At 38.4% G+C, this 22,704-nt stretch overlaps 3 protein-coding genes across 3 annotated transcripts; all 3 read left to right on the plus strand.

The window, feature by feature from the left end:
* Positions 1–5,732: 5,732 nt before the first annotated feature.
* Positions 5,733–8,357, plus strand: MELLADRAFT_43202 (uncharacterized protein; the record flags this gene model as incomplete). Its single annotated transcript, XM_007409213.1, has 8 exons — positions 5,733–5,965; positions 6,040–6,096; positions 6,178–6,403; positions 6,477–6,825; positions 6,914–7,156; positions 7,248–7,515; positions 7,589–7,674; positions 7,770–8,357. The coding sequence occupies 8 exons, from the start codon at positions 5,905–5,907 to the stop codon at positions 7,929–7,931; spliced, it is 1,452 nt and encodes a 483-aa protein (XP_007409275.1).
* A 2,046-nt stretch (positions 8,358–10,403) lies between these two features.
* On the plus strand, positions 10,404–12,040 carry MELLADRAFT_62682 (uncharacterized protein; the record flags this gene model as incomplete). The annotated part of the gene is made up of 6 exons (XM_007409214.1): positions 10,404–10,560; positions 10,674–10,781; positions 10,887–11,020; positions 11,134–11,388; positions 11,465–11,782; positions 12,005–12,040. The coding sequence occupies 6 exons, from the start codon at positions 10,404–10,406 to the stop codon at positions 12,038–12,040; spliced, it is 1,008 nt and encodes a 335-aa protein (XP_007409276.1).
* A 7,680-nt stretch (positions 12,041–19,720) lies between these two features.
* MELLADRAFT_85798 (uncharacterized protein) lies at positions 19,721–20,729 on the plus strand (the record flags this gene model as incomplete). Its single annotated transcript, XM_007409215.1, has 4 exons — positions 19,721–19,812; positions 19,896–19,978; positions 20,057–20,321; positions 20,414–20,729. 4 exons carry the CDS (start codon positions 19,721–19,723, stop codon positions 20,727–20,729), a joined length of 756 nt encoding a protein of 251 aa, XP_007409277.1.
* Between the last annotated feature and the right edge of the window lie 1,975 nt (positions 20,730–22,704).

Consider the following 22,704-nt stretch of genomic DNA (forward strand, 5'->3'; position numbering starts at 1 on the left):
GAGAACTATCTTCAGGCGAATACCCACTTTCCAATGCACTCAAAATCGAGTGATCCGAGCAAAAACTGACAAACTCATCTGGATATGTAGTAATCAAAATTTTCTCTCAGCATTGATCAGCCAAATTCCAGCATCTGTTACAGGTGGTAATCTGGTGATTATGAGGGTTTATTGTTAGTACACTCACCAATATGAACCCCAAAAATACGGAAAAATATGCAGATTGGAGATCTCAAACCAAGGAACAGAATGCATATTTTTTCATATTTTTTGCTCTGTTTCTGACCTTTCCAGATTTTTGTATACAAATAATTTAATTTTCTGCCCAGAAAATGTTATGTTTCTTGTAGTGTCAGAAGGTTTGGGTCCTACAATTTTCGATAGCCGTTTGCCAGTGACATCCCCCTTCAAAGATCCTTCGAAAACGTCTCATCTCTCCAATGCCGTGTATAACCCGTCCTTTCATACTCCTGCTGGCCTCTCCCGATCTGGGTCGCAATCGTCTTTGGGTTACAATCCTCATATCAATCCCATGATCTTCGATACCCCCATTTCTTTGGGTAACACTCCCATTGGTTCGCCTTCAACCGTCTGCAGTGTCCTGCCTACTGATCCAAACACCCAAGCGTCTGTTTCGAAGAAGAGGCCCGCGAAGGACATTGACGTTGATAGCGAGGATCTTGAAGAAGTGGATGGTGAGTTTGGTTAAATCTCTTTCGAGTCAACGTTCACATATTGACTAGATTGCCTATGTAGAACTCGCTGAGCCTGAGCATGTTTTCAACGGGCCAAGTCATGCTGACCCTCAAGGTTCCGGTCCTGTTGACCTGCAAGCAGACTTTTTACCGCCCGACTCGCCAGCTCACGATCAAACTGTGGACTTGCTAGCTGCAGAGTCCGACACAGCTCGAACCTTTCAAGTGACTTTTAATCTTTGGCAACTAGTGCAACCTGACGATTCTGCTAACCTTAAGAGACGCAAAACCCCTGGTGGCTCGCGACCTAGCCAGTCCAAAACCGCTGTCCCAAAGTACAAAAATTACTACCCCAAAGTACAGAACAATAAACTCACTATCACCAATCCCAACGCCCAGCTTCACTTTACCCTTTTCAAACCAAAGCTTTTCGACTCTTGCAACAAGACCCTTCCCCGGGTTTCCGAAGCTCTTAGTAAGGCTTGCAATTCGCAAACGGTCACTATTCAAGGATTCGTCAACGGTACTCGTAAAATCAAGGCAGTCAAAATGGTCATTGATGATAACGAATCTTTTCAGCAATTCATGACCGCCACTCAGCTTGTTCCAGCTTCGACCGCTATGGGTTTCAAGATCCATCATGAGAACCCCAAACTGGCTGATTCTGCCACTCGTTTCATTGCGAATCTACGCTACGCGCCTGACCAAAACGCCGGCAAGCCTTCCGAAGGATCCGACGGTGAGGTCTCCAATGCAGGCTCCCAAGGTGTAAGTGGTTAACCTGCCATTACCTTTTTGTGAACACTGCACTGACGTTCTATTTTGGTAGTCGGCCATCCTAAGCCTAGGCAAAAGAAAACTTAGAACATTGATGACACGCTTTGCCAAAGACTTCAAGCGAGGTGAAAATGTCACCTCGGTGGCCAACCCAAAAAACCCAGGTGAAATTGTACTGCTTAATACCTCTCGCATAAGAACATGGGCCAATGATTGGGTGAGTTCAATATTTTTTCCCGAGTGCCTCCTTCCTTTTTCGGTGATATTCTGTGACTTACATTTCCTTCGTACCAGGCTGACGGGGTACGCGGTGTTGATGAAGTCAACCCCCCTTCCAAAAGACCCAAATTTTGTTGGATCCCAGTGGCCCACTACGAGATCGAGAAGAACAAACTCCTCGGACTCAACCCACCTACCTCGTCTGACGCTTCATCCAGTGTAGGAACTGTTGTACACCATAATTACTATGGTCAACAACAGCCTTTGCCTGTCGCCCAGTACCCTTTGGGATTGTACCCCCCCCTGCTTTTGGCCATCCTTTCGGCGCGCCTCCCATGTATACACTTCCAACGCCTGCAGTACCGGTCGAATCTCTTCGGTTGTCACCACCACCCAAAATTCCCCCTTTCAAAGAGTTCTTGTCTTTTGCGGGAATACGTCCTGAGATGGTGAAGACTCGCGAAATCTTGGCTCAAGAAGGAATTGATGATTTTGGTCGTCTTTTGGATTGCAAGACTTACTCATTTGAAAATTTACGTGCCCTTTGAATCCCATTTGCTCACGCAGATGACATCTATAAGGCGGTTCCGAAGTACAACCTTCACTTGAAATCTGTTTGAGGCTAACATTTTTTTCTTCTTTCAATATAAATCTCCTCATACTCTCCTATCTCGATACCAAGCTGTTCTCTTCTTTTTAAAGTTGTGGGTTGTCCGCTTTTTAAAGTTGTGGGTTGTGACTGTTTCAAAAGCGTTACATCACCCCAAATTTCTTCTCTTGAGTTCAACACACGGTTCTTTTTTTTGTGACTTGTCTGGTTTTTGTGTCTTGATTGAGTTCAACACGCGGTTCTTTTTTTTGTGACTTGTCTGGTTTTTGTGTCTTGATCATGCGGTGATGTTGACTGATAGTGTATCCTGATGCAATGACCAAGCCCTCAATATGTTTGCCTCCTTTGAAACGATGCCCGAATTGCCCCATTGCCCCATTGCCCACCAGTACAACAAAGAAGCATAAGTGTCTATTCATTCGATGTCAAGACTCAAATGCGAATAGAAACATGGGCTTCTTTTCACATTTGAGTCTCTTTACGTTCAATCTCAAGCTCGAATGTCAAGAAACATGAGTTTCTTTTGCCATTCAAGGTCATGTGATGATGTGAGATGTGTCACACATCATCTCGTGTCTTTTTTTTTGTGTTTCACACAAACATGCTCGACTATTTTGGACCATCAAAGTCTGGGAAGAGATAGATTTGGATAACATGACTCATCTGATATTAACGTTTTGTGAGGCTCATGGGTTATACCCTGTTTGAATAACATAGGCATGCAACTTGGACACTCGGTTCTTATTTTGGGACCTCTTAAAAGACACATGAGGACTTGGCCTGTAAATAGGTGTGATTATATTGTCAAAGCACATGAGAGAAAAAAATCGTTTGTCTACATCATGGGGCATAACCAGCTAATCACAATAGCTACATCCAATAGCCACAAACCGAGTACAACTTGTGCATCAGAGCACCCGAGAATAAGTTCCACATGGCATTCATAATCACCTCAATCTTCGTGTCCGCCGCGGTGTGAATGAGCGCCTGGGTGCGTCAAAAGTGTGATTTAAGGACACTAAAAGCTTTTTCGATTGGATTGAGATCCGGTGAGTAAGGAGGCAGATACAATACTCGTATACCATGTTTGGAAGCCAGCTCGGCAATCCTACCACCATGGTGGATGCGAGCATTATCCATTACTAAAACAGAGTTGGCTTGGGGGTAGGGATTCATAACCGGAAACTGTGACCATCCACAAACGAAGCACTAGGTCAATATCCATAAGCATAGATCAAACAAAAGAAAACACGTACCAATCGATGCTTAAGGAAGCTTTCAAAATCCTGACGAACGTACGATCCTTCTTGGCAGTCGAGTGCCAAAACTCCACCCCGGAAGATTGCCGGGAGGAGCGAGAACCGTTTCCCACCACGGCTCCAAGGGATACGCGACGTTCGGTGTCCTTGTCTGGCCCGGCCGAACTGCCGTCCGAGATAACGCTCCTGAATCAAGCACTCGTCTAAAACAAGAGACACCAGGTCAGCTATGGGCAGTTTTACAGACAGGGATCTACAAACAGAATGTAACCCATGAACTGACCTAAGAACACGAGCATATTTGGGGTCAAAGCACCTACTGCATGTAAATACCTAGCTCGCTTTGACGCACTCTGGTTCGGGTGGACGGTCCGAGCTTTCTTGAGAGTGATATTGAGGCGATCCTTGAGATCGCTTGCCACGGTTTGTAACGAGATCCACGTGCCCGTGCGGCGATAAACAGCGTGACAATACTCGTCCAGGTACAGGGCTGGATTGCCTTCGAGGAGTTCCAAGATGAAATCGCGGTCTTCATCGGTCAAGGCTGTGTGTCTTCCGAGACGCTGATAGTCTTCAGGGTTGCGGATGACGGAGTAGGTTCGTTGATATAGACCATACCATCTAGATACCGTGCGGTAGCTGACGGGAGACTTCAATATCCCACGAACTTGGTCGACGGTTTTTCCAGCACGTAGGTACTGCACCGCCAGTACTTTCAAGCCAACGTCGTATTTACCGGGTCGTACCCTCATGACTAGAGGTCAAAACGAGAACAGTCAGCACCCTTGTTTGACTGGCAAGCAATTAATGCAGTGGAGAGAGGATATGGAAGGGACGTACCAAGGACTGAACCAGATCGAGATCGAAATTTATGAAAAAAAATTCGTGCAAAAAAAATGATGGTGGATGTGGTGGATGTGGGTAAGGATGTGGGAGAATTCCCAAATGTGGTTGTGAGATCGAGGTACGGGGCTGACCCAATCCGTGTTTGTCACTTTTCCGCTGCGCTGCACATCGGCTGTATTTGGGCGTGGTGCTGGGGGGGAAAACCAAAAAAAACGTGCCAGTAGGACACAAATTTCTTGAATAGCTGTACTTAAATCCTCAGCTATGAGCTACATACAGGTCTGCTCAGTTATCTGCTCACCTGGATAAGCAAAGCAAATGTGAAACATTCTACAACTTTGCCCAGATTGAGACAAGCATTTCAAAAAATCGACTACTTATATCACAATGGTTACTCAGGAAATATTCATGAAGCTGTTTAACAGGGACATAAGGGGAATTTGGTCCCTAGGGCCCAGGTTCCCATGTGGGAGCCTTTTTAATACTGGCAATGCATTTGTTTGTATCAAGTATTCAAGTTGGCAGTCAGTGGCCTGCTTTAATATGGCCTGTAGCCTGGTCTCAAGGCCAGAAACTGACTTGACCATTCTGAGATTGGGAAAGACCCTAACTCAACTGGTCAGACCATCCTTGGGCTCAGAACCCCCCTGTGGTGTACCAACAATATCTGCACCCACAGATGACCAAAACACACCTTGATTGGGGACACAGAGTCATGTGTTGAATTTGGATCTTGGACAGCTCAGACAACCTTCTGCACAAAGGTGTCTTTGTCATCACTACTCTACTACAGCACTTTGGTAGCTCACATCAAGGCGGATCTATCAGATATCCCTCAGGATTTCTCCTCATGATTTCTGGTCTCACTATCAATCAACCCCCTTTCACCCCCTTTCACCCCCCATTCTCCCTCATGACTCTGGTTGATGCTAGGACAGGGGGCTTGGAGGGGGATACAAAATCCTTGCTCAGCAATGTGGAGTACGCAAGAAATTCTTGAGTCTAATAACTCTATGGTCCTCCCGGACGCTCAGAGGGCCACCAGTTTCATGCAGATGGGCTAGATGCCTAAAGGTATTTTTTCATGAATGTTTTCCTTTCATGAATCATTCCTCTGACAGTTGCTTGTTGACGCTATCTGCTTCCGACATGGAGGGTTTGCACGGACAAAAAAGAGATGAAAGCCTGTTTATGATTGGTCCTAAATGAATCCATAACTCAATGTCATACCATGCTTTGACTAGATGGCTGATCTACTAAGGTGGTATTAATGCCAATAAGCACTTAAAAATGTCTTTGTGGTGTACTATCCATTAAAAATGTGGAGTTTAGAAGAGTTCCGATCATCAAATTGAATTTTACGAAGTGATCACTCCAAGCTTTTACTGCACACTACGTCACTACAACGACCACCCAAACTAAACATAAACCATCACTCACCTTTCTATTCGATCACAAACACATCCACTCTCAACCAATCAACCAATCAATCAGTATCATGAACCCAACAACACCAATCAAACCTGTCGAAATTAAAAAAATAGCTTGTATAGGAGCTGGTTTGTTCTTTCATTCGATTTCATTCGATTTCCGTAATCTGATATCCTCAGTTTACCACTTTTGAAAACCCCAGGTTATGTCGGTGGTCCAACTTGTTCAGTAATCGCCTACAAATGTCCTCATATACAAGGTACATCCCACAAATTAACATCCCATCAATCTCAAGTCTTTCATCAACTGATTCACAATCTCACTTTTCCTTCTTTGATAGTTACGATTGTGGATGTAAATCATGATCGAATCAATGCTTGGAATTCAAATCAATTACCTATCTTTGAACCTGGTCTAGAAGAAATCGTATTCGAATGTAGAGGTCGAAATTTGTTTTTTGATACTGATATCGATCGGGCTATCAAAGAAGCCGATTTGATCTTTGTTTCGGTTAATACTCCTACTAAACAATCTGGTCTTGGTTCAGGTTCAGCCGCTGATCTTAGGTCAGTTAACTCTCTATTACCTTTGACTATCTTTACTCATATTGATCTGCACTTCTTTTTGCGAGGGATTTAGTTATGTAGAACTATGTACAAGAAGAATCGCAACGATTTCAACCTCACCTAAAATAGTAGTAGAGAAATCAACTGTACCATGTCGAACAGCAGAATCGATGAGAAAGATATTAGAATCGAATATGAATCCAGATTTAAATATTACATTTGATATTCTATCTAATCCTGAATTTTTAGCTGAAGGTACTGCAGTTAAAGATTTACTTAATCCTGATCGTGTTTTGATTGGTTCTTTACAAACTCAGTCTGGTAAAAGAGCTCAAGCTTCTTTGGTTTCGGTTTATGCTAATTGGGTTCCTATTGAAAAATGTGTGACTACTGGTCTTTGGTCTTCTGAATTAACAAAATTGGTACGTTTCTTTTCTTGGAAATCTATTTCAATTCCTACATTAAACCAACTTCTGATCTTCCTTGGACTTGTTTTGATTGATCGTATAGGCTGCTAATGCATTATTAGCACAAAGAATCTCATCAATCAATTCACTTTCAGCTATTTGTGAAGTCACAGGTGCAGATATAGATGAAGTAGCTTATGCTTGTGGTTTAGATGATCGGATTGGAAAAAAGTTTTTAAAAGCTTCAGTGGGATTCGGTGGTAGTTGTTTTCAAAAAGATATCCTTAATTTGGTTTATCTTTCGGAATCACTTCATCTTAAAGATGTAGCTGATTATTGGCGTCAAGTTGGTCATTTTTCATTTACTTTCATTAATTGTTTTTTTTGAGTTTCTGATCTGAGTTGATTCTCTTGATGAAAACTAAACCCATCCGTAGGTAATCTTAATGAATGAATCACAAAAAGTTAGATTTACAACTCGAGTAGTCAAAGAATTGTTTAATACGATTAGAGGTAAAAAGATTGCAATTTTAGGTTTCGCATTTAAAAAAGATACAGGTGATACTAGATGTTCACCTGCAATTACACTTGTACAACATTTTAGAGCTGAAGGAGCTCAGATTTCGATTTATGATCCTAAAGTTAATCATCATCAATATTGGATTGATTTAGTTGATAAAAACGTAGCAGGTGATGAACAACTAGGTTTGTTTTTTCTGATAGATTGGGGGTGTAGGATGGGGTACTGATTTCTTGTTGTTTTTTGGGGAGGATTTAGCTAGGAAACAGATTACGATTTGTGATTCGGCTTATGAGGCTTGTGAAGGAGCATCTGGAATTGTAGTCACAACTGAATGGGATGAAGTATGTTTCACCTTTCACTTTTCTCTCTTCTATGAATCCATCAAAGAATAAAGCGACTAATGTATGTGTGTGTTTGATTTTGATTTTGATTTAAGTTTAAAATATTGGATTGGAAAAAGATATATAATCAAGTAGAAAAACCGGCAAGTATCTTTGATGGTCGAATTGTTTTAGATGCTGAAAGGTTAAGAAAGATTGGATTTAAAGTTCATGTGATTGGTAAAGGAGATGAACAAAGTGGTGAAAAGTATTCATAAACACTCAAACCAAATCAAAAATTCAAAATCATTAGAGTTTCCTATTTTTTTTCTTCATTTCAAGAGTGGTATTTATTTTTATTTTTATTTTTATTTATTTATTTTATTTGAAGTTTTTCTATTTTGACATTTAGTTTGGACAATTTTTGATATTTTAATTGAAAATAATAATAATAATAATAGAGATAAGAAATATGTTTCTTATATGAAAAAAAAAGTTTTTGTTTCCCCAAAGATTGAGGTTTGTTTTCATTGCAAGATTGTTTATAAAAGAGACATAATTGTTCTTTTTGGTTTTTTTCTTTGTTGGGGGGGTTAAAGTTTTGTGTAGCTTTATTTTGTTAACTTTTTTTTGGTGATGATTGATTATTTTTTGGTTTTTGAATGGTCATTGAGAATAAGAATGTGAAAGTTTAATTGAATTTGAAAATCAAACAGAGTTCAACTTTCTTTGTAAAAGCCTTAAAAGGAATATAGAGGCCTTCAACCTGGAAGGTCTTAATGGTGTTTTGAAAGAATTCTGTAGTTATCAGAATCCAAGGGCATACATTGACTGAAGCAAGATCATATCGCCAGATAATTGATCCTGAACTGGTTGATAGCCCTTGACAAGGTATTGTCAGACTAGGTAAATGGTGCAAAGCCGCCAACATTACATTGGTACTTATGCCTTCCAAATTCCAATCCCTGGCAGTCCTGGTACAAAAAGTCAATTTTCACCTGCATTCAACTTTGTACACCAATGTGAACAAAATCAAGTAAAACCAATTGAGATAATGGAACTTGCCTTGATCAATCATCTCTAGGATTTTCTTTTTGACTTCATACACACTTGTGATCATCTTGAATATAATGATGTCATGTTTGGTTTCAATATTTGAAAGGTTCACTTTTCTCTTTACTATTGTTTGCTTTTCTTTATTGAATTCAACCCTATTTCATTTTTTTTCAATTCTTCTTTACCATCAGCATTGTTATCATTTTATTTGATCAATGTGCACTGAATTTCTGAGGTGTTATTGCCGTCGTAAGTAAACCTCATGTAGTCCTTCTAAGCATATTTATATGAAGCAATCAAGTTACTTCTGATCCCATAATGTAGTGAGTCAACGAAATGAGAGTCTAGTGGGTATTTCAGAGGTTTGTGGGTGAATACTTCATATGTCAGGCTTTTTTTGTCGAAGGTGCTGCTTGGGATTGCAACTATGAGCCTCACTCATAAGTGATTCTTGAGAAAAGGTATCATTTCAAAGAAGTAGCTTTCTCAGTTAGTTAATATTATGCAACTAAAATCTGTTTGTGCGTCATCGATGTATCTCGGTAACGGTTGGTCGTTGAGTACTTTTGAGCTCAGTACACTTCCCCACTCTTGCCCAGTGAACTTGGACGAGATTGAGAGAGGACATGGGGTAAGCTTTATGGCTACAACGTGGTTAATAATAACAGGATGAGTGGCATTGCGAATCGGTTGCTTCACGAGCGATAAGTTGAGGATAAGTAAGACAGCATTGAACCTATGTATGATTTGGTCACGAAGAAAAAGCACCTGCACGACTGATCATCTTAAAAGTAGCTAAATAAGCACGTGGGTCAGACATCACGTTATTTTTCGGCTCCTGCTCAGTAGCACATTGACCCTATTGAAAATTGCACACCTCGACAATGCGAGGCTTCGGGTGACAAGGTACAACTACCAGCTAAGGCAATTTACACCACTTGGGCTTTCGAGTCCTGCATAAAAAATACCAAATGATATCAATTTGTGAGGCTTAACTGGCAATTTTTTGTCCTTCAAGCAAAGGGACAATTACATAGGTTCAACAAAGGGAAGCCAACAATGTTCTCGTCTTATCTCAACATGCCATTTACATGGTCAAGTGTCATCTGACGATGGAGACATCCAACAATTTGAAAGCTGTCTCGATAAACCACATTTCGGTTGCCGAGTAGCCGGTTTCTGCCCTCGCTGCTTTTGCTTTCGAAAGGATAAACTGTCAAGGGAGCTGAACGCTATACATCTTTGAACCACAAGGGGGGGACGCAAAAGGCTTGGTTGATAGTGTTGATATATAAACTACCGAAGGGTTTGTCAACTCTTTTAACATTTGTCACCTCAACTGATTCATCACACCTATCGTCTGAAGATCTTGGGTCGGTCACGTTGATTCAAGTCCTTTTCGCTCTTCTGAACTCCTTTCAGGTATCAAAAAACGACAGCCTCGTAATCCCTATATAGCGTCAATTTCTAGCCAGTTTATTCCATTCCGATTGTCCTCCTCGTCCAAGTATAACGTAAGTTATGGGTTTTATTCACCATATGACCGTTTCCTTATATCTCCTGAGCACCTGGGGGCAAGAGCTATTCCACATTCCCAAAACATTATCTGATAAACTATGATTTCCTTTAACAGTCCCACACATCAATAAACGCTAAACCAACCAAGGAGTCCAATCCATTCATTCCAGTCTCCAATGCCTAGATCATCCAATAACAAGCTTTCAAGGAGTAAATTGCTCTTGGGATTTATTCCTAAAATACTTTTTTTATCTTTTCTTTCGTTCGCTTCCACCAAAGATTCAGAAGACAAAAATTCCGTCGGATCAATCAAAAAGAGATGCGTATTTATGGGTAAGTTAAAAAACTCACTTTATTTCACTTTATCATAACATTTCCAATATATTCCACCAAATTTTATTCGTACCTGATGGTTTTATGTTTGATAATTACTCTTTTTTATTTAGATGATGGATTCGAATTGAAAGATTGTGGTAATGCTCCAACCCAATCAGAATTTGCTGAATTTCTCAAAAGACAAGCAAAAGAAGTAGCAAGATTAGCAAGAGAATTTCGTAAGTCAATTTTTATATAGAAGAATTATCATGATCAATTCAAGAAAAATCTACATTCATAAAATTGACTCTTGGTTTTGATTGTTTTTTTTTTCAATAAAACAGCTTGCGGTTATACATATTGCCCTAAGTTTAAGAGAGATTTAGAATTCATTTATAAGTCTATTGAAAAGCACGAGGATGAAGTTCGCTTAAAGTCCAATTCAGGTGATGTGAGTGATGAGAATTTGGATAATAGGGTTAGTGATTCCTACCCAAGCAATGTATAAAACAAAACAAAAAACCTTTCTTATTTGAATGTGTCTAATTCCTGTTTATCATAAAATCCATTATCCATCCATGATCTCTACAGCACATCACCAAAGAAATGCTTGAAGAGACTCATATCAAAACTAATCATCAGAATTCGGAAGCTTCGGATGTATCTATGAAAGGAGTTCACGAGAGAGAACCTATCAAACCTTCAGAATCACTTCTCTTGATGGCAGGCCCAACAACTTTGCAAATACTAATCTCACCAAAACATCCGATTTACAGAGCTCCTGAAGCGTTCAAAGTACCCAGTTCGAAATTGCTTGGGGAAATCCCGAAGACCAAAGAACCAAAAGTGGGTACATTGAGATAAGAACGCTTCCAGAAGACTCTGATAGCATATTGCTCATCATGAATTTTCTGAAATCTAGTATGAAGAGAAAGCTGAAGACAGGAAAGAAAAACCCAAGACTCAAAGCGCAGATTATCCTTGGAGTTCTGACCAATTAGACCCAGAGATTTTAAAACATTTATTCACACCTGATTCATATAGTCTTCCTCCAAAAATAGACCAAGAGATGTTGAAACATTCAGTTACACCTGATTTAGATAATTCTCCACCAAGAATTTACAACTTACCTGAACCAGTCTCAGCTAGGGCGTATAACAGAGTTCCTGATGATTTTCAAGAAACTAGTTCTACTTCTATTGATGATCTTGTTCAGAATTTGGAACCTGAATTTGATGAAGTGAGTGAGATTTGAATTTGTGAAATCAAATTTCTTACTGAACTTTTCTTTTGATTTTGTTTGAATTGAAGTATGGTGGCATGTCTTACAGTCCAGAAACAAAGTGAAACCAGTCATCAAAACTCATGAAAGATTTGGATTGTGGTTTTCTTTTATGGAAAGAAAAATCAAGATTGTTCTACTACTCTTGTTTGTCAATTCATTCTATCTAAACTTGATTAGATTTTAAGATTCATTAGAATTGAAATTGATGAGTAGAATCACTTGATTTGATGTTAAGCAAGACTGTTAAAACCATTGTAAATAATTGATTATCTTTTGAATCCCCTCTTTTGGTGTGTACAAATCCAAGCATTTCTTTACAATCATACCATGTAATCAAATCTTTTTCTTTGTAATATTCATTGATCAACTGAAAACAAAATGAATTGAAAGAATTGAGTTCTCTCTCAATTTCTATTTGGTTTAACATTGCGAGATTTTATCAGGCTATTGATAATATGGAGAGGTTGTGCCTTGGACACAGATAAAAGCAAATCCAGAGTTTATTTTGTGTAAGATTTTAGATTGAACAGTCTCAAATCAATCTTAGTTCCACAAAGCCAAAGGAAGGGTGGTCCTTCTGCTTAACACAAGCTCAAATAATCCCACACTTGCCTAGCGGTGGGAACATTGGGATGGGTACCTTTTTTTAATCCATTGCCTCATGTGCTTTTAGAGCCTTACGGGTATCAAGCACTGCATATGTTTTTCAGCACCGGTAAAACCCCTCTGACTGTGTCAGGGGAAAGGTTACTGTTGGCTGTTTCATCTATTTTATATTTGGTATCAATATATTGAGGAGGCGCTAAAGGATGGTGGTTGATAAAGGAAATTGATTAGGTAGTTATTCTACTGGAGGTTGTCTGTTGTCAGGTGTTTTTCTTCTACAATTTTTGCCCAGACCCAGCGGCTTTTCAGTTGCCAAGTGTTATTGCATTGAATGCAGTATTCTCGCAGATTTCTGTCAAACTTGTCAAACTTGTGCTGTTTTGTTAGCTTTTGGATTTTGGGGAATGAAGTGGTGAGATCTGTGAGGAGGGAAGCCATTTGGACCTTGTGCCAATTCATTCTTCCCTCTTCCTTACTGCTTGTGTTTTTATTGTTTTTCCTTGCAGTCATGGTGAATGTGGTGATTAGAGACTGGTGGTTGGAAAGGTGATTAGTGTGGTGGTTGCTGTCAATTATATGTAAACACATTGATGGATTCATTGACCCATAGTATGTCAATGGTGGTTCCTTTTGTGTTAGCCAAGCTTGGCCCAAAGGTTTGTAGGTGATCTTAACTAGTGACCCCATTTGATCATGAGGTCAACTAATTGGTCTGCTAGTGATTCATGGTTGTTGCTGTGTGCTCAATTCCATGTATGTGAATGTAAGTTTGAGTTGGTAATTCTTATTTCTGGTAGTTGCTGTAGTTCTGAATCTAAGGGTAGAGAAGTTGTCAGCTTGTCCCAAGCTTCAAATCCTTTTAAGGTGTTGGAAGGGTTGTAGACACTGAATATAATGAATGTGAAACCTGTGATAGTCATAATGCTTGTTGCCAAGTCACATGATGGGGTGGTAAGTGGGTTGATGGCTGCTGTCAAATATATATACGTGCCCTTGGGTGTCTGTTTTCATTCAGTGCAGCCAGGGGGAGTGAAATTAAAGTCCAGTTGGTCTGATTTGGTGGTAAATAGTCAGTCCTGTTTATGGTGGTTCTTGAAGAGCTATGGTTCATGACACCAAAGATAATGAAAGCCCTGAAGAATTGAGAAATTCTATGCAGGCCCAAAATACTCAACTTGGCAAGGAGCCAAGGTGATTTTTGAGATGCTCTCATCCAGAGTATCTCAAAAGTAGCTTTTGAGTGATGGTACATTGATATGGTCTAAACAGATCATCTTTACAAAAATACATAAAATTTGAAAATTTTACAACTCTTTCATAATAAACCTAAAAAAAGTTGTCCAATCACTCTCAAAAGTAACTTTGGTGCCTCATCAAATTGAGTACTCAAGGCCTGCATATTATTTCAAAAAAATTTGGACCTTTCATTGTCTTTGGTGTTGTGCATCATAGGATAGAAAATTTGTTGGTCAATCTGCAATTAAAAAGGGAATGTGTTACATGTTTTGAATAGAAACAATTAAGTTGTAATATTGCACTTGTGTTGTGTGAAGTTAGTATTTCTCATAGTCGTGTTTTGATCATTGGGAAATATTCATGTTGTTTTCTTCTACAACTACCAAGTATGGTGAACTACTTGAGTTGTGAGGGGGGCACTTGCTGCTATGATGGTTGGACATTCTGGGCTGAACAGGTGGTGTACAGAGTCTGCATGATTGGATTTAAAGAGTCCATTGATGTCAGCCAATGGTTCCAACTTTACCTTATATCTTGCACATGCCATGCATTTCATATCAATTTGGCCTTTTTGAGGACAGGTATAAGTATGGTGTTTTTTGCCGCAGTATGGGCAAAAGGTGTCAATGGGGCATGTTGGAGCCGTATGACCTGACTTTGGCCAGTTGTAACAGCGCTGAGGTGGGGGACTTCCATCAAAAGTTTGGAGTTTACCCCTACCATGCCATATCTTTTGGGCTACACATTGCTGCACTTCCTTGTCACTGCTCAGGCCAATCAGTAACAACGAGTGCCTCTTTTCCTAATCTTCTAAGGCCTTTGGGTTGGGCCATCTTACGAATTTTGTTCCTCTGAGTAATCTATTGTTGCTCATTGGCAACTCTTTGTGGTGGTCCTGTAAAACAGGAGCAAAAGTCATGGGGATTCCATTGACTACAATTTCATGTCTAGTTTTTTTGATTCTGAGGTTCTTGAAAGATCCTTGTAATCAGAATCTGGACAAGGACCTGAATTTTGTAGTGTTTGAGGGGGTTACAAAATAAACATCTATATCATTAGATAGGTGATGCCAGACACTTTTTGCCTCAGTGGCGTTGTCATCTTCTGGCTTCATGTTTATGTTGTATGCTCCAAATGCCACTTTGATCTCTTGAATCAATTTTGCATTTGAAAGATTAGGGTGCATGAGTTCTGCGCTGACCTTGTGAATTATTATCACATCAGACAACTGTGGTTTCAGCGTTTGTCGTCTTTGTGTTAGGTTTGAGATGATCAACGCTGTACGTGTTGTGCCATTGCCAGCGCATAAAACAGGGTTTTGCTTGTCTTTGTTGGTGCTTTCTGTATGTTCTTAGGGGTGTGTACTTGCCCTCCTGCCGTGTGGAGGAGCCTGAGGGCAAACAATTTGGCTATTGCGTCAAGCTTGTACTCTGTCACCCTTCCCTCAAATATTATATCAAAGGGCTTTTGGGTTGGGTTCAGAATTGAAGCCGGAGTGTTAAAGTTGTGTCTTGCATCTTCATACATGAATTGATCAAAAACACCTCCTGTGAGTACTAGGACATCCGTGGCGGTGTCTACATTCACTTGGATCTTTTTTTGTAGTTTTGTTCTTTTTGGCCAATTTGAGAGAAGTTGAATCAGCCGTCTCTGGGAAAAGATGTTTGATGCACAGGGAGCAGGGGGTGCCTGTGGCTCCCGCTGCTTAGATTTCAGCTTCAAAGACAGGAATGTTTGTTCTGGCTTGCTCTTTGGCAAAGCTACCCAGATCAGATAACATGCTGGAGGGTGATTGAGTAAGTCCCTTGTTAAGACTTGCTTTATCAAAGACAAGAGGTGTCAATGAGGAGGTCAATTTTGAGCTTCCTTGCGGTCCCATAGGGTTAATGAAGATGTTAGACATGTTGCAAGTTGGAGGAATGACACTTGAAGTGTCTTCTTCCGGCCTTTGTCCGCCACACTTTCAACTTCCATGTTGCCCGTTATCATGTGATGAAGTCAATCAAGAGCGGTTAAAAATTCAGGAAGATGAGGTTTGGAAAGTTGGACAACTAATTGCGGAGCCACAGACCGGGTCCCATGGCAATGTAGCAAAATGTGGTGGGGAGCCATTGTGGTAAGGAATTGTTTTGTGCCTCAAAAATATGACTCCACTGGGGCTCGAACCCAGGACAACATGCGCTCAACAGTGTAAAGCAGGTGCTCTACCAACTGAGCTATAGGGCCATACTCAAAAAACCCAAACAGGATATTCGACACAGTCACGTCCGCACAAGCCGCAGACACCAAAAGCACTCAGTTGTGTTGATGACACCATTCAACTTAGATCAACAAGGTCCACAATCTTGATCACTTCATCTTATCATCTGCTTTAGGTTCCTTCAGCTTGTACATAAGCCGTGTTGAAAACTAACCTGGTTGACAAAAAACCCAGTACACTCAGTTACTTTTTTGGTGATAACTTTGTGTATTGAGTTGAAATTTTTTGACACCTCCTAGCCAAACTTAACTAAGTCTCTCTTGAGCTTGAGCCACTAAAACAAGGGACACAAGATGTTGATGTTTTTGGCATGAGATTGGCCAGGGCTTTTTGCAAAAAACTGGCCTTTGAATAAACCCTTTTTATACAATTTTAACATGTCTCCATCCCCAAAATTAAAAGATGTGTGTGAATTCTAATCCCAATATATTTCTTTATTCTAGAGATAAGATGAGACTTGATGTTGAGGACTGTACACCAAAACCAAAATTTCAAGCACAAACCAATCAAATGTACTGTGAATTTCAACTTTTTGCCCTCAACAAATATGTATATATCTTTGGAACCCTAGAAGATATTGACAAGATGAGAGTTTCAAACTGTAGAGGTGATTGAGGTGTATGTTTTTTTATTATAGGGACAGACGCATGTCAAAATTGTATAAAAAAGGTTTATAAGGGGGCCAGTTTTTGGCAAAAAGCCTAGGCCAATCCCAGGCCAAAAAAATGAGATAGTATATAAGTTCCATGTTTGTGCGGCTCAAGTTCAAGAGAGACTTGGTTGAGAAGTCTGGTCATTTCAAAGGGATCCAGCTAGTTTTGATTCCATGAAGCATCATATTCTCTGGCCAAAGCCTTGTGGTCCGCAATATGATTTGTGAGATAATCCTTGAGGGCTGAGAGCTGAGACACTTGGTTTTCATATTTCAGTACCCAAGATGATCATGAATACTGCCTTTCTATGAATAATAGTGATTGAATATCCCCTGAAGCTACAGATGTTGTATATTTTTCATAGTAAAAGTGACCTCCTTTGACCATTCAAAATCAACTTGAGTAATGCTAGCTTTGGGCCTATTTTGTTTTAATCCAGGTAATTTTCTTTACATTGAAGATCTAATTTTCTTGTCTTCTTTTTTGATACCTTACTTTTTAGTTCAACTTTCATGGACCATGGCCCACACTTTGATTATGAGTTTTTTCAACAAGTCTGAATGGATTTCTTTTGCATTTAGGTGATATATATATATGACCACACAACTTAAAATCCATATAGACTCAATTTGTAGACAACCAAATAGCTATAAAAACAAAAACTTACTCCAAGACACACATGATATATAACAGTTTAAAATTTGAAGAATAAAGCTGTGTACATAAAATAGTTTAGCAAAAACCAAGATGCTGGTCCTTAAGCTTAACCAAAAAACCCATTGAAAACTTTAATTTCTGGATCCTAGTTTGATGATTGTCTTTTCCCCCTCCACAAGAAAAAACTCAGGTTGATACATACATTTGAAGTACATAAGCATTAGCTTAAGCCTTGAACAAAGCCTTCTCCTGTTATTGTTAATCTAAATGTAACCAAGTCCAAGTCCAAGAGTTGGATAAGACATTCATTTGTTAAACACTTGAGTATTTCAGCACCACATGTTCTTGAAAAATGCTCAGACACATGCAATTAAATCAACATGAGTCTTTTGTTTTGGGTGATACAAAGACAAATATGACATGTATTTACTTTATGAAACCTGCATGCCTCTATCTCAGACTCAGAGCCACTCACCTGAGACTTGAGATCACCAGACTTCACTTCTTCCATGAACCCTTTGTTGGAGAAAAGATTGTACTTTGATCCATCCAATCAGAGAATTTCAAGGGCACTGCAACTTGCAAGCCGGAGTTTCTCAAGCTGTGTTGCTCTTTATATGTCTTTGCATCTTTCACATGTCTCATCATGTTGAGAGTAAAGTGATCTCCATAACCTGTTTTCTCTTGTGTTGGTTTGTTACTCTATTGATCTTAATGATACCTTTCTTGACTTTGTCATCTCACATTATTCCTCTAGTTTTTGTTTGGTTGATGATTATTTAGATTTTTTGATTATCTGTAAATTGGCGTAAATTGGTGGCTCATAAAACCTTTCGGGCTAAAGGAATTCCAAACTCATAAAACACATCAAAGTTATGTAAAAATTGCTGAATTTGGGATCCAGTTTTTTTTCATGGTCAAAGCTGCAAAAATTGTTGGACCTGAGAGTCAGACCCCCTGATTCCATGTGACACCCTATCTGAATCACAACACAATCATTTTTGACCAAGTTCAAGACGCGAAATGTGATGAGGTCGCAAGAGGCCGCAAGCATATGTACTTACAAATGGGAATCGGATGTGACCAACCTGCGAGGCTGTCGTCTGCACATACTGTGAACCGAGCCGAGGTGGCTCCACTTGGCGAGCACAAGAGCGATTTCTCAGGCTTCACCCACGTGGTGGCAGTGCGATGGTCAGACTGCCAAGGATTTGAAATCCAACTGATCCATGTGAAAGTCATTGTCAGTGATCACAGAGCCGATGGTTCGGTTCGCTGAGTGGATATCCCACTAGACACCGAATGAAATTCACTTCAGCGACTAACCTTTGCCTGGCACCGTACGCGTCTCGCGCTTCAAGACATGCTCCTGAGTCCTGGTGGTGTAAGATGAAATACATCAGGACTCGACTCGGCTCGGCTCGTGAAGGTTCTCAGATGTCAGTGATCTTGAGTTTTACTCTCCATCCGATGACATCCTGGACGTCCGGCTGGTGTTTGTTGATAAGTACTTGCGATCGATAGGAAAAGTAAAGTATGATTTGAAATGTCTTGATAAATCTCTGAGAGTTTACGTGTTGTGTTGGATGGATGTATAATAGAAATGATCTTATCGAAGTCTTAGTTGATTGTTTAAATTGATAAAGATTGATAAACATTGAATTAATACTTGGAAATTGTAGAAGTTCCATGATGTGAAAAATATTTAAGATTTAAATTCAATCCATATAAAATGTTGATGATTGAATTGAATGGATTTGAAATTCGGTTTAAGTTGATGAAGAAATAGAAACAGTTTAGTGATGGATCGATGAATGGATGGTTTACATAAATTCAACTTTTTAGCTTTCTATAGAATTTCATGGATGAATGTATGATGAACACCGATGTGTAAGTGTATAAATTCAGGTCAGGTTTGATTCCCTTGGACAAGAAGTTCATCAGCTTTTTCGTACTAGTCAAACTTTTCCTCTAAGCTTTGATCTTTAAACTACACATATATATTCTTTTTTTTGATTTTTGATTTTTGTGATTAAATAAGTAGTTTAGTTTGAAGTTTTTTTTTGTTGTACGCGTTTTCAAGTGAAATTTATTTCCAAAATAGTTTTCTCCAATTCCAACTTCTCTTAAAGTAAATACACTGCACTACACTAACACTAACACAAACCGATTCTTTAAACAAAGGCAAATCCAACTTCACCATCCCTTCAAAGTTCAAAGATATTATTATTTTCATTTTTCATTTTTCATTTTCATTCAATTTAAGATTTAGTTTCGTTAATTTATCTCAAATCTTAAAATCGTAATCTAAACCAAACCAATCACACACCTTACATATCATCAACTAACCAATCTCATCTTCACCAATCATCAATATAGCATACACTCAAATCCAATCGAATCAAATTCAAATAACTTATATATCTCATTCATCACTCATCACCTTTTTTTCTCTTCTTCTTCTTCTTCTTCTTCTTTATCATGGGTTGTGGTGGATCAAAAGAAGATGCAGAAGCTAAACAAAGAAATGATGAAATCGAAGGTCAATTAAAACGTGATAAAATGTTATTAAGGTAAACAGACCCACACTCAATTTTGACTCAAACTATACCATAACTAACTTGATCTTTTTTAATGTGATATCGAATCCATTCAGAAATGAAATCAAGATGTTATTATTAGGTGCAGGTGAATCTGGTAAATCAACCATTCTGAAACAAATGAAACTAATTCATGAAGGTATGTAAAATCAAGCTAGTTTTCTTTAAATCAACCAAAAACTGAAATTAATAATCCAATCTTTTCCAATCAAAATAGGATCATATACATCAAGTGAAAGAGAATCATATAAAGAAATCGTATTTTCAAACACAATCCAATCAATGGCTGTGATCTTAGACGCGATGAAGATGATGCAAATCCCATTAGGTTCAGCTCAATTAGAACCTTTGGCAGAATTGATTTGTTCATTACCTCCTCAGATTGAAGATCAAGATTTGAATCCTTCGGCTGTACATGCGATTCGATTACTTTGGAATGATCCAGGTGTACGTCAATGTTTTGATCGGAGTAGAGAGTATCAGTTGAGTATTTTAAGATTGTCTTTTTTTCAAAAAATTATCTCATCATTTCATTAGACTTATGAGTTTGATTATTTCTTTTCTTTGTAAACAGGCTTAATGATTCAGCAGCATATTACTTTGATTCGATAGATCGGATTGGAAAACCAGGTTATTTACCAAACGATCAAGATGTCTTGAGGTCTAGAGTCAAGACCACTGGGATCACTGAAACAGTCTTTGTGATTGGTGAATTGAAGTATCGAATGTTTGATGTAGGAGGTCAGAGAAGTGAAAGGAAGAAATGGATTCATTGTTTCGAAAACGTCACAGCAATCGTCTTCTTAGTAGCCGTTAGTGAATACGATCAAATGTTATATGAAGATGAATCAGTCGTAAGTCCCCTCAAACCCTCCTCCTCCCAAACCTGAAACCTTTACTTATTCGTTCGTTTTTTTCTTGGAAAAATAGAATCGAATGCAAGAAGCCTTGAATTTGTTTGATTCGATTTGTAATTCAAGATGGTTTACCAAAACTTCAATCATCTTATTCTTAAATAAGATTGATTTGTTTAAAGATAAATTAAAAGATTCGAAGATCGAAAACTTCTTTATTGATTTTCAACCATTACCTTCACATGCCACTGATCAAGATCGATTACAAGCTGGTGCTGATTTCTTTAGTAATAAGTTTATTAGTCTAAATCAAAGTCCTACTAAACAGGTTTGTGGTCTTTCTTGATCTATCTTTTCTTTAAATTGTCAAAGATTGATGGGCTTTGGTTTTTTTTTTGGTAGGTTTATGTTCATCTGACTTGTGCAACTGATACTTCTCAAATTCGATTCGTTCTTTCGGCCGTCAATGATATCGTTCGTCTCTTTTCTTCTCCTTTGACATCCTCGTGAAAGTTTATTAACCAATCTTCATTTTTTTGGTTTAAATAGATTATTCAAGTTAATCTAAGAGAATGTGGTTTACTTTAAACCTCTACCCGCTTCTCTTTCTCTCTCTCTCTCTCTCTTGTAGATATCCTTAAGCAAGAAACCCGATTTCAATAGGCAATGTGGGAAAAATGGAATACACACACAGAGACAGACATGCAGACAGAGAGAGCAAGAGAAAGGAGAAGAAGTTATAGATCGTTTTTTTCCCCTCCTCCTCCCCCCCTTAAAGATTTGTCTACCCATATGTTCTTTTTTTTTGCAAAGTCGTTATTAGTTTTTTTTTTCTTCATTCCCCACACAACTAGATTTGATTTTCTTTTCTTGTTTTTTTTTGGTTTTTGGTTTCGTTTGATCTCTTTCTGTTTCTTTTGATTTCGTTTTCTTTCTTTTCAAAATCACAATTTATTTCGTATTAGGTAGTACCCCTCTTCTTTTTGTGTTTTTGTGTTTTTTTGTTTTTTGTTTTTTTTGTGTTTGTTTTTTTGAATTTCGATGATGATTTTTGAATTTTGGAAAAAAAAATGTCATTTTTTTTTCTTATGTTACCTATCTTCAATTCAATTCATCACACACTTTGACTTAACTCTTTACCTCTTTACCTCATCATCATCATACTACCTTGTATGTCTCTCTCTCTCTCTCTCTCTCTCTGTGTGTGTGTTTTTGTGTGCTTGTCACTCTTTTTTTTTGTTGTTTCTTTAACATCAATTGAATTTGTTTTTTACCTCTGGGTTTTTTTTGGTTTTTTTTGGTTTTTTTTTTGGTTTTTTTTTGAAGTTGATTCTGTTAATAAGCATTGTAGATAAACTGAACCCAAGTTTTTTTTTTTGAGAAGTTTGATCATCCTGATCATTATTCATGAGTTGATCAAAGAAAAAAATGGTAGACAGAGGTCGTTTTATTGGGGTTTCTTGATCTTCATCATCACCTTTTTTTGTCGTTTTTGTTATAAGTTTTTTGTTTGTATGTGTATATAAAGGTTTCCCTTTTTTCGTGTTTTTGGTTTTTTTTACGTTTTTTTGGAGAAGTAAAGAAAAAATCGATTGATGATCAAAAAGTTTCATTATTTTTGATATTTAAAAGAAAAAACGCAAGAAAAAAAAACTCATTTTCTTTTTTTTTTTTTTGATATTAGATATTTTTTATATGTAGATAATAAAAACTTTCTTGATTCTTGGAAAAAAAAATGATAGGTTTGAAGTGGTTTTTAGTTGGGTTTTTCTTGTTGGGTTTGTTGGTTTAGTGGTATGTGTTTGAAAAGTAAATAGATAGTATATATTTGTGTATAAATGATTTATCTTGAATTTGGTTAAAGCTTTTGGAATCTTTTGATGATTTGTCTGGTTTTTACAATACGTTCTTTGGAAAGGTAGAACTGAAGTAAACCATTGAAGATCATAAGTATGTAAAAGAACTTTGAAACCAAAAGTATGATTGAAAGATAAGGTTCTTTAGTTTGGAA

The sequence above is a fragment of the Melampsora larici-populina genome, assembly GCF_000204055.1.
Source record: "Melampsora larici-populina 98AG31 unplaced genomic scaffold MELLAscaffold_15, whole genome shotgun sequence".
Taxonomy (NCBI): Eukaryota; Fungi; Basidiomycota; class Pucciniomycetes; order Pucciniales; family Melampsoraceae; genus Melampsora; species Melampsora laricis-populina.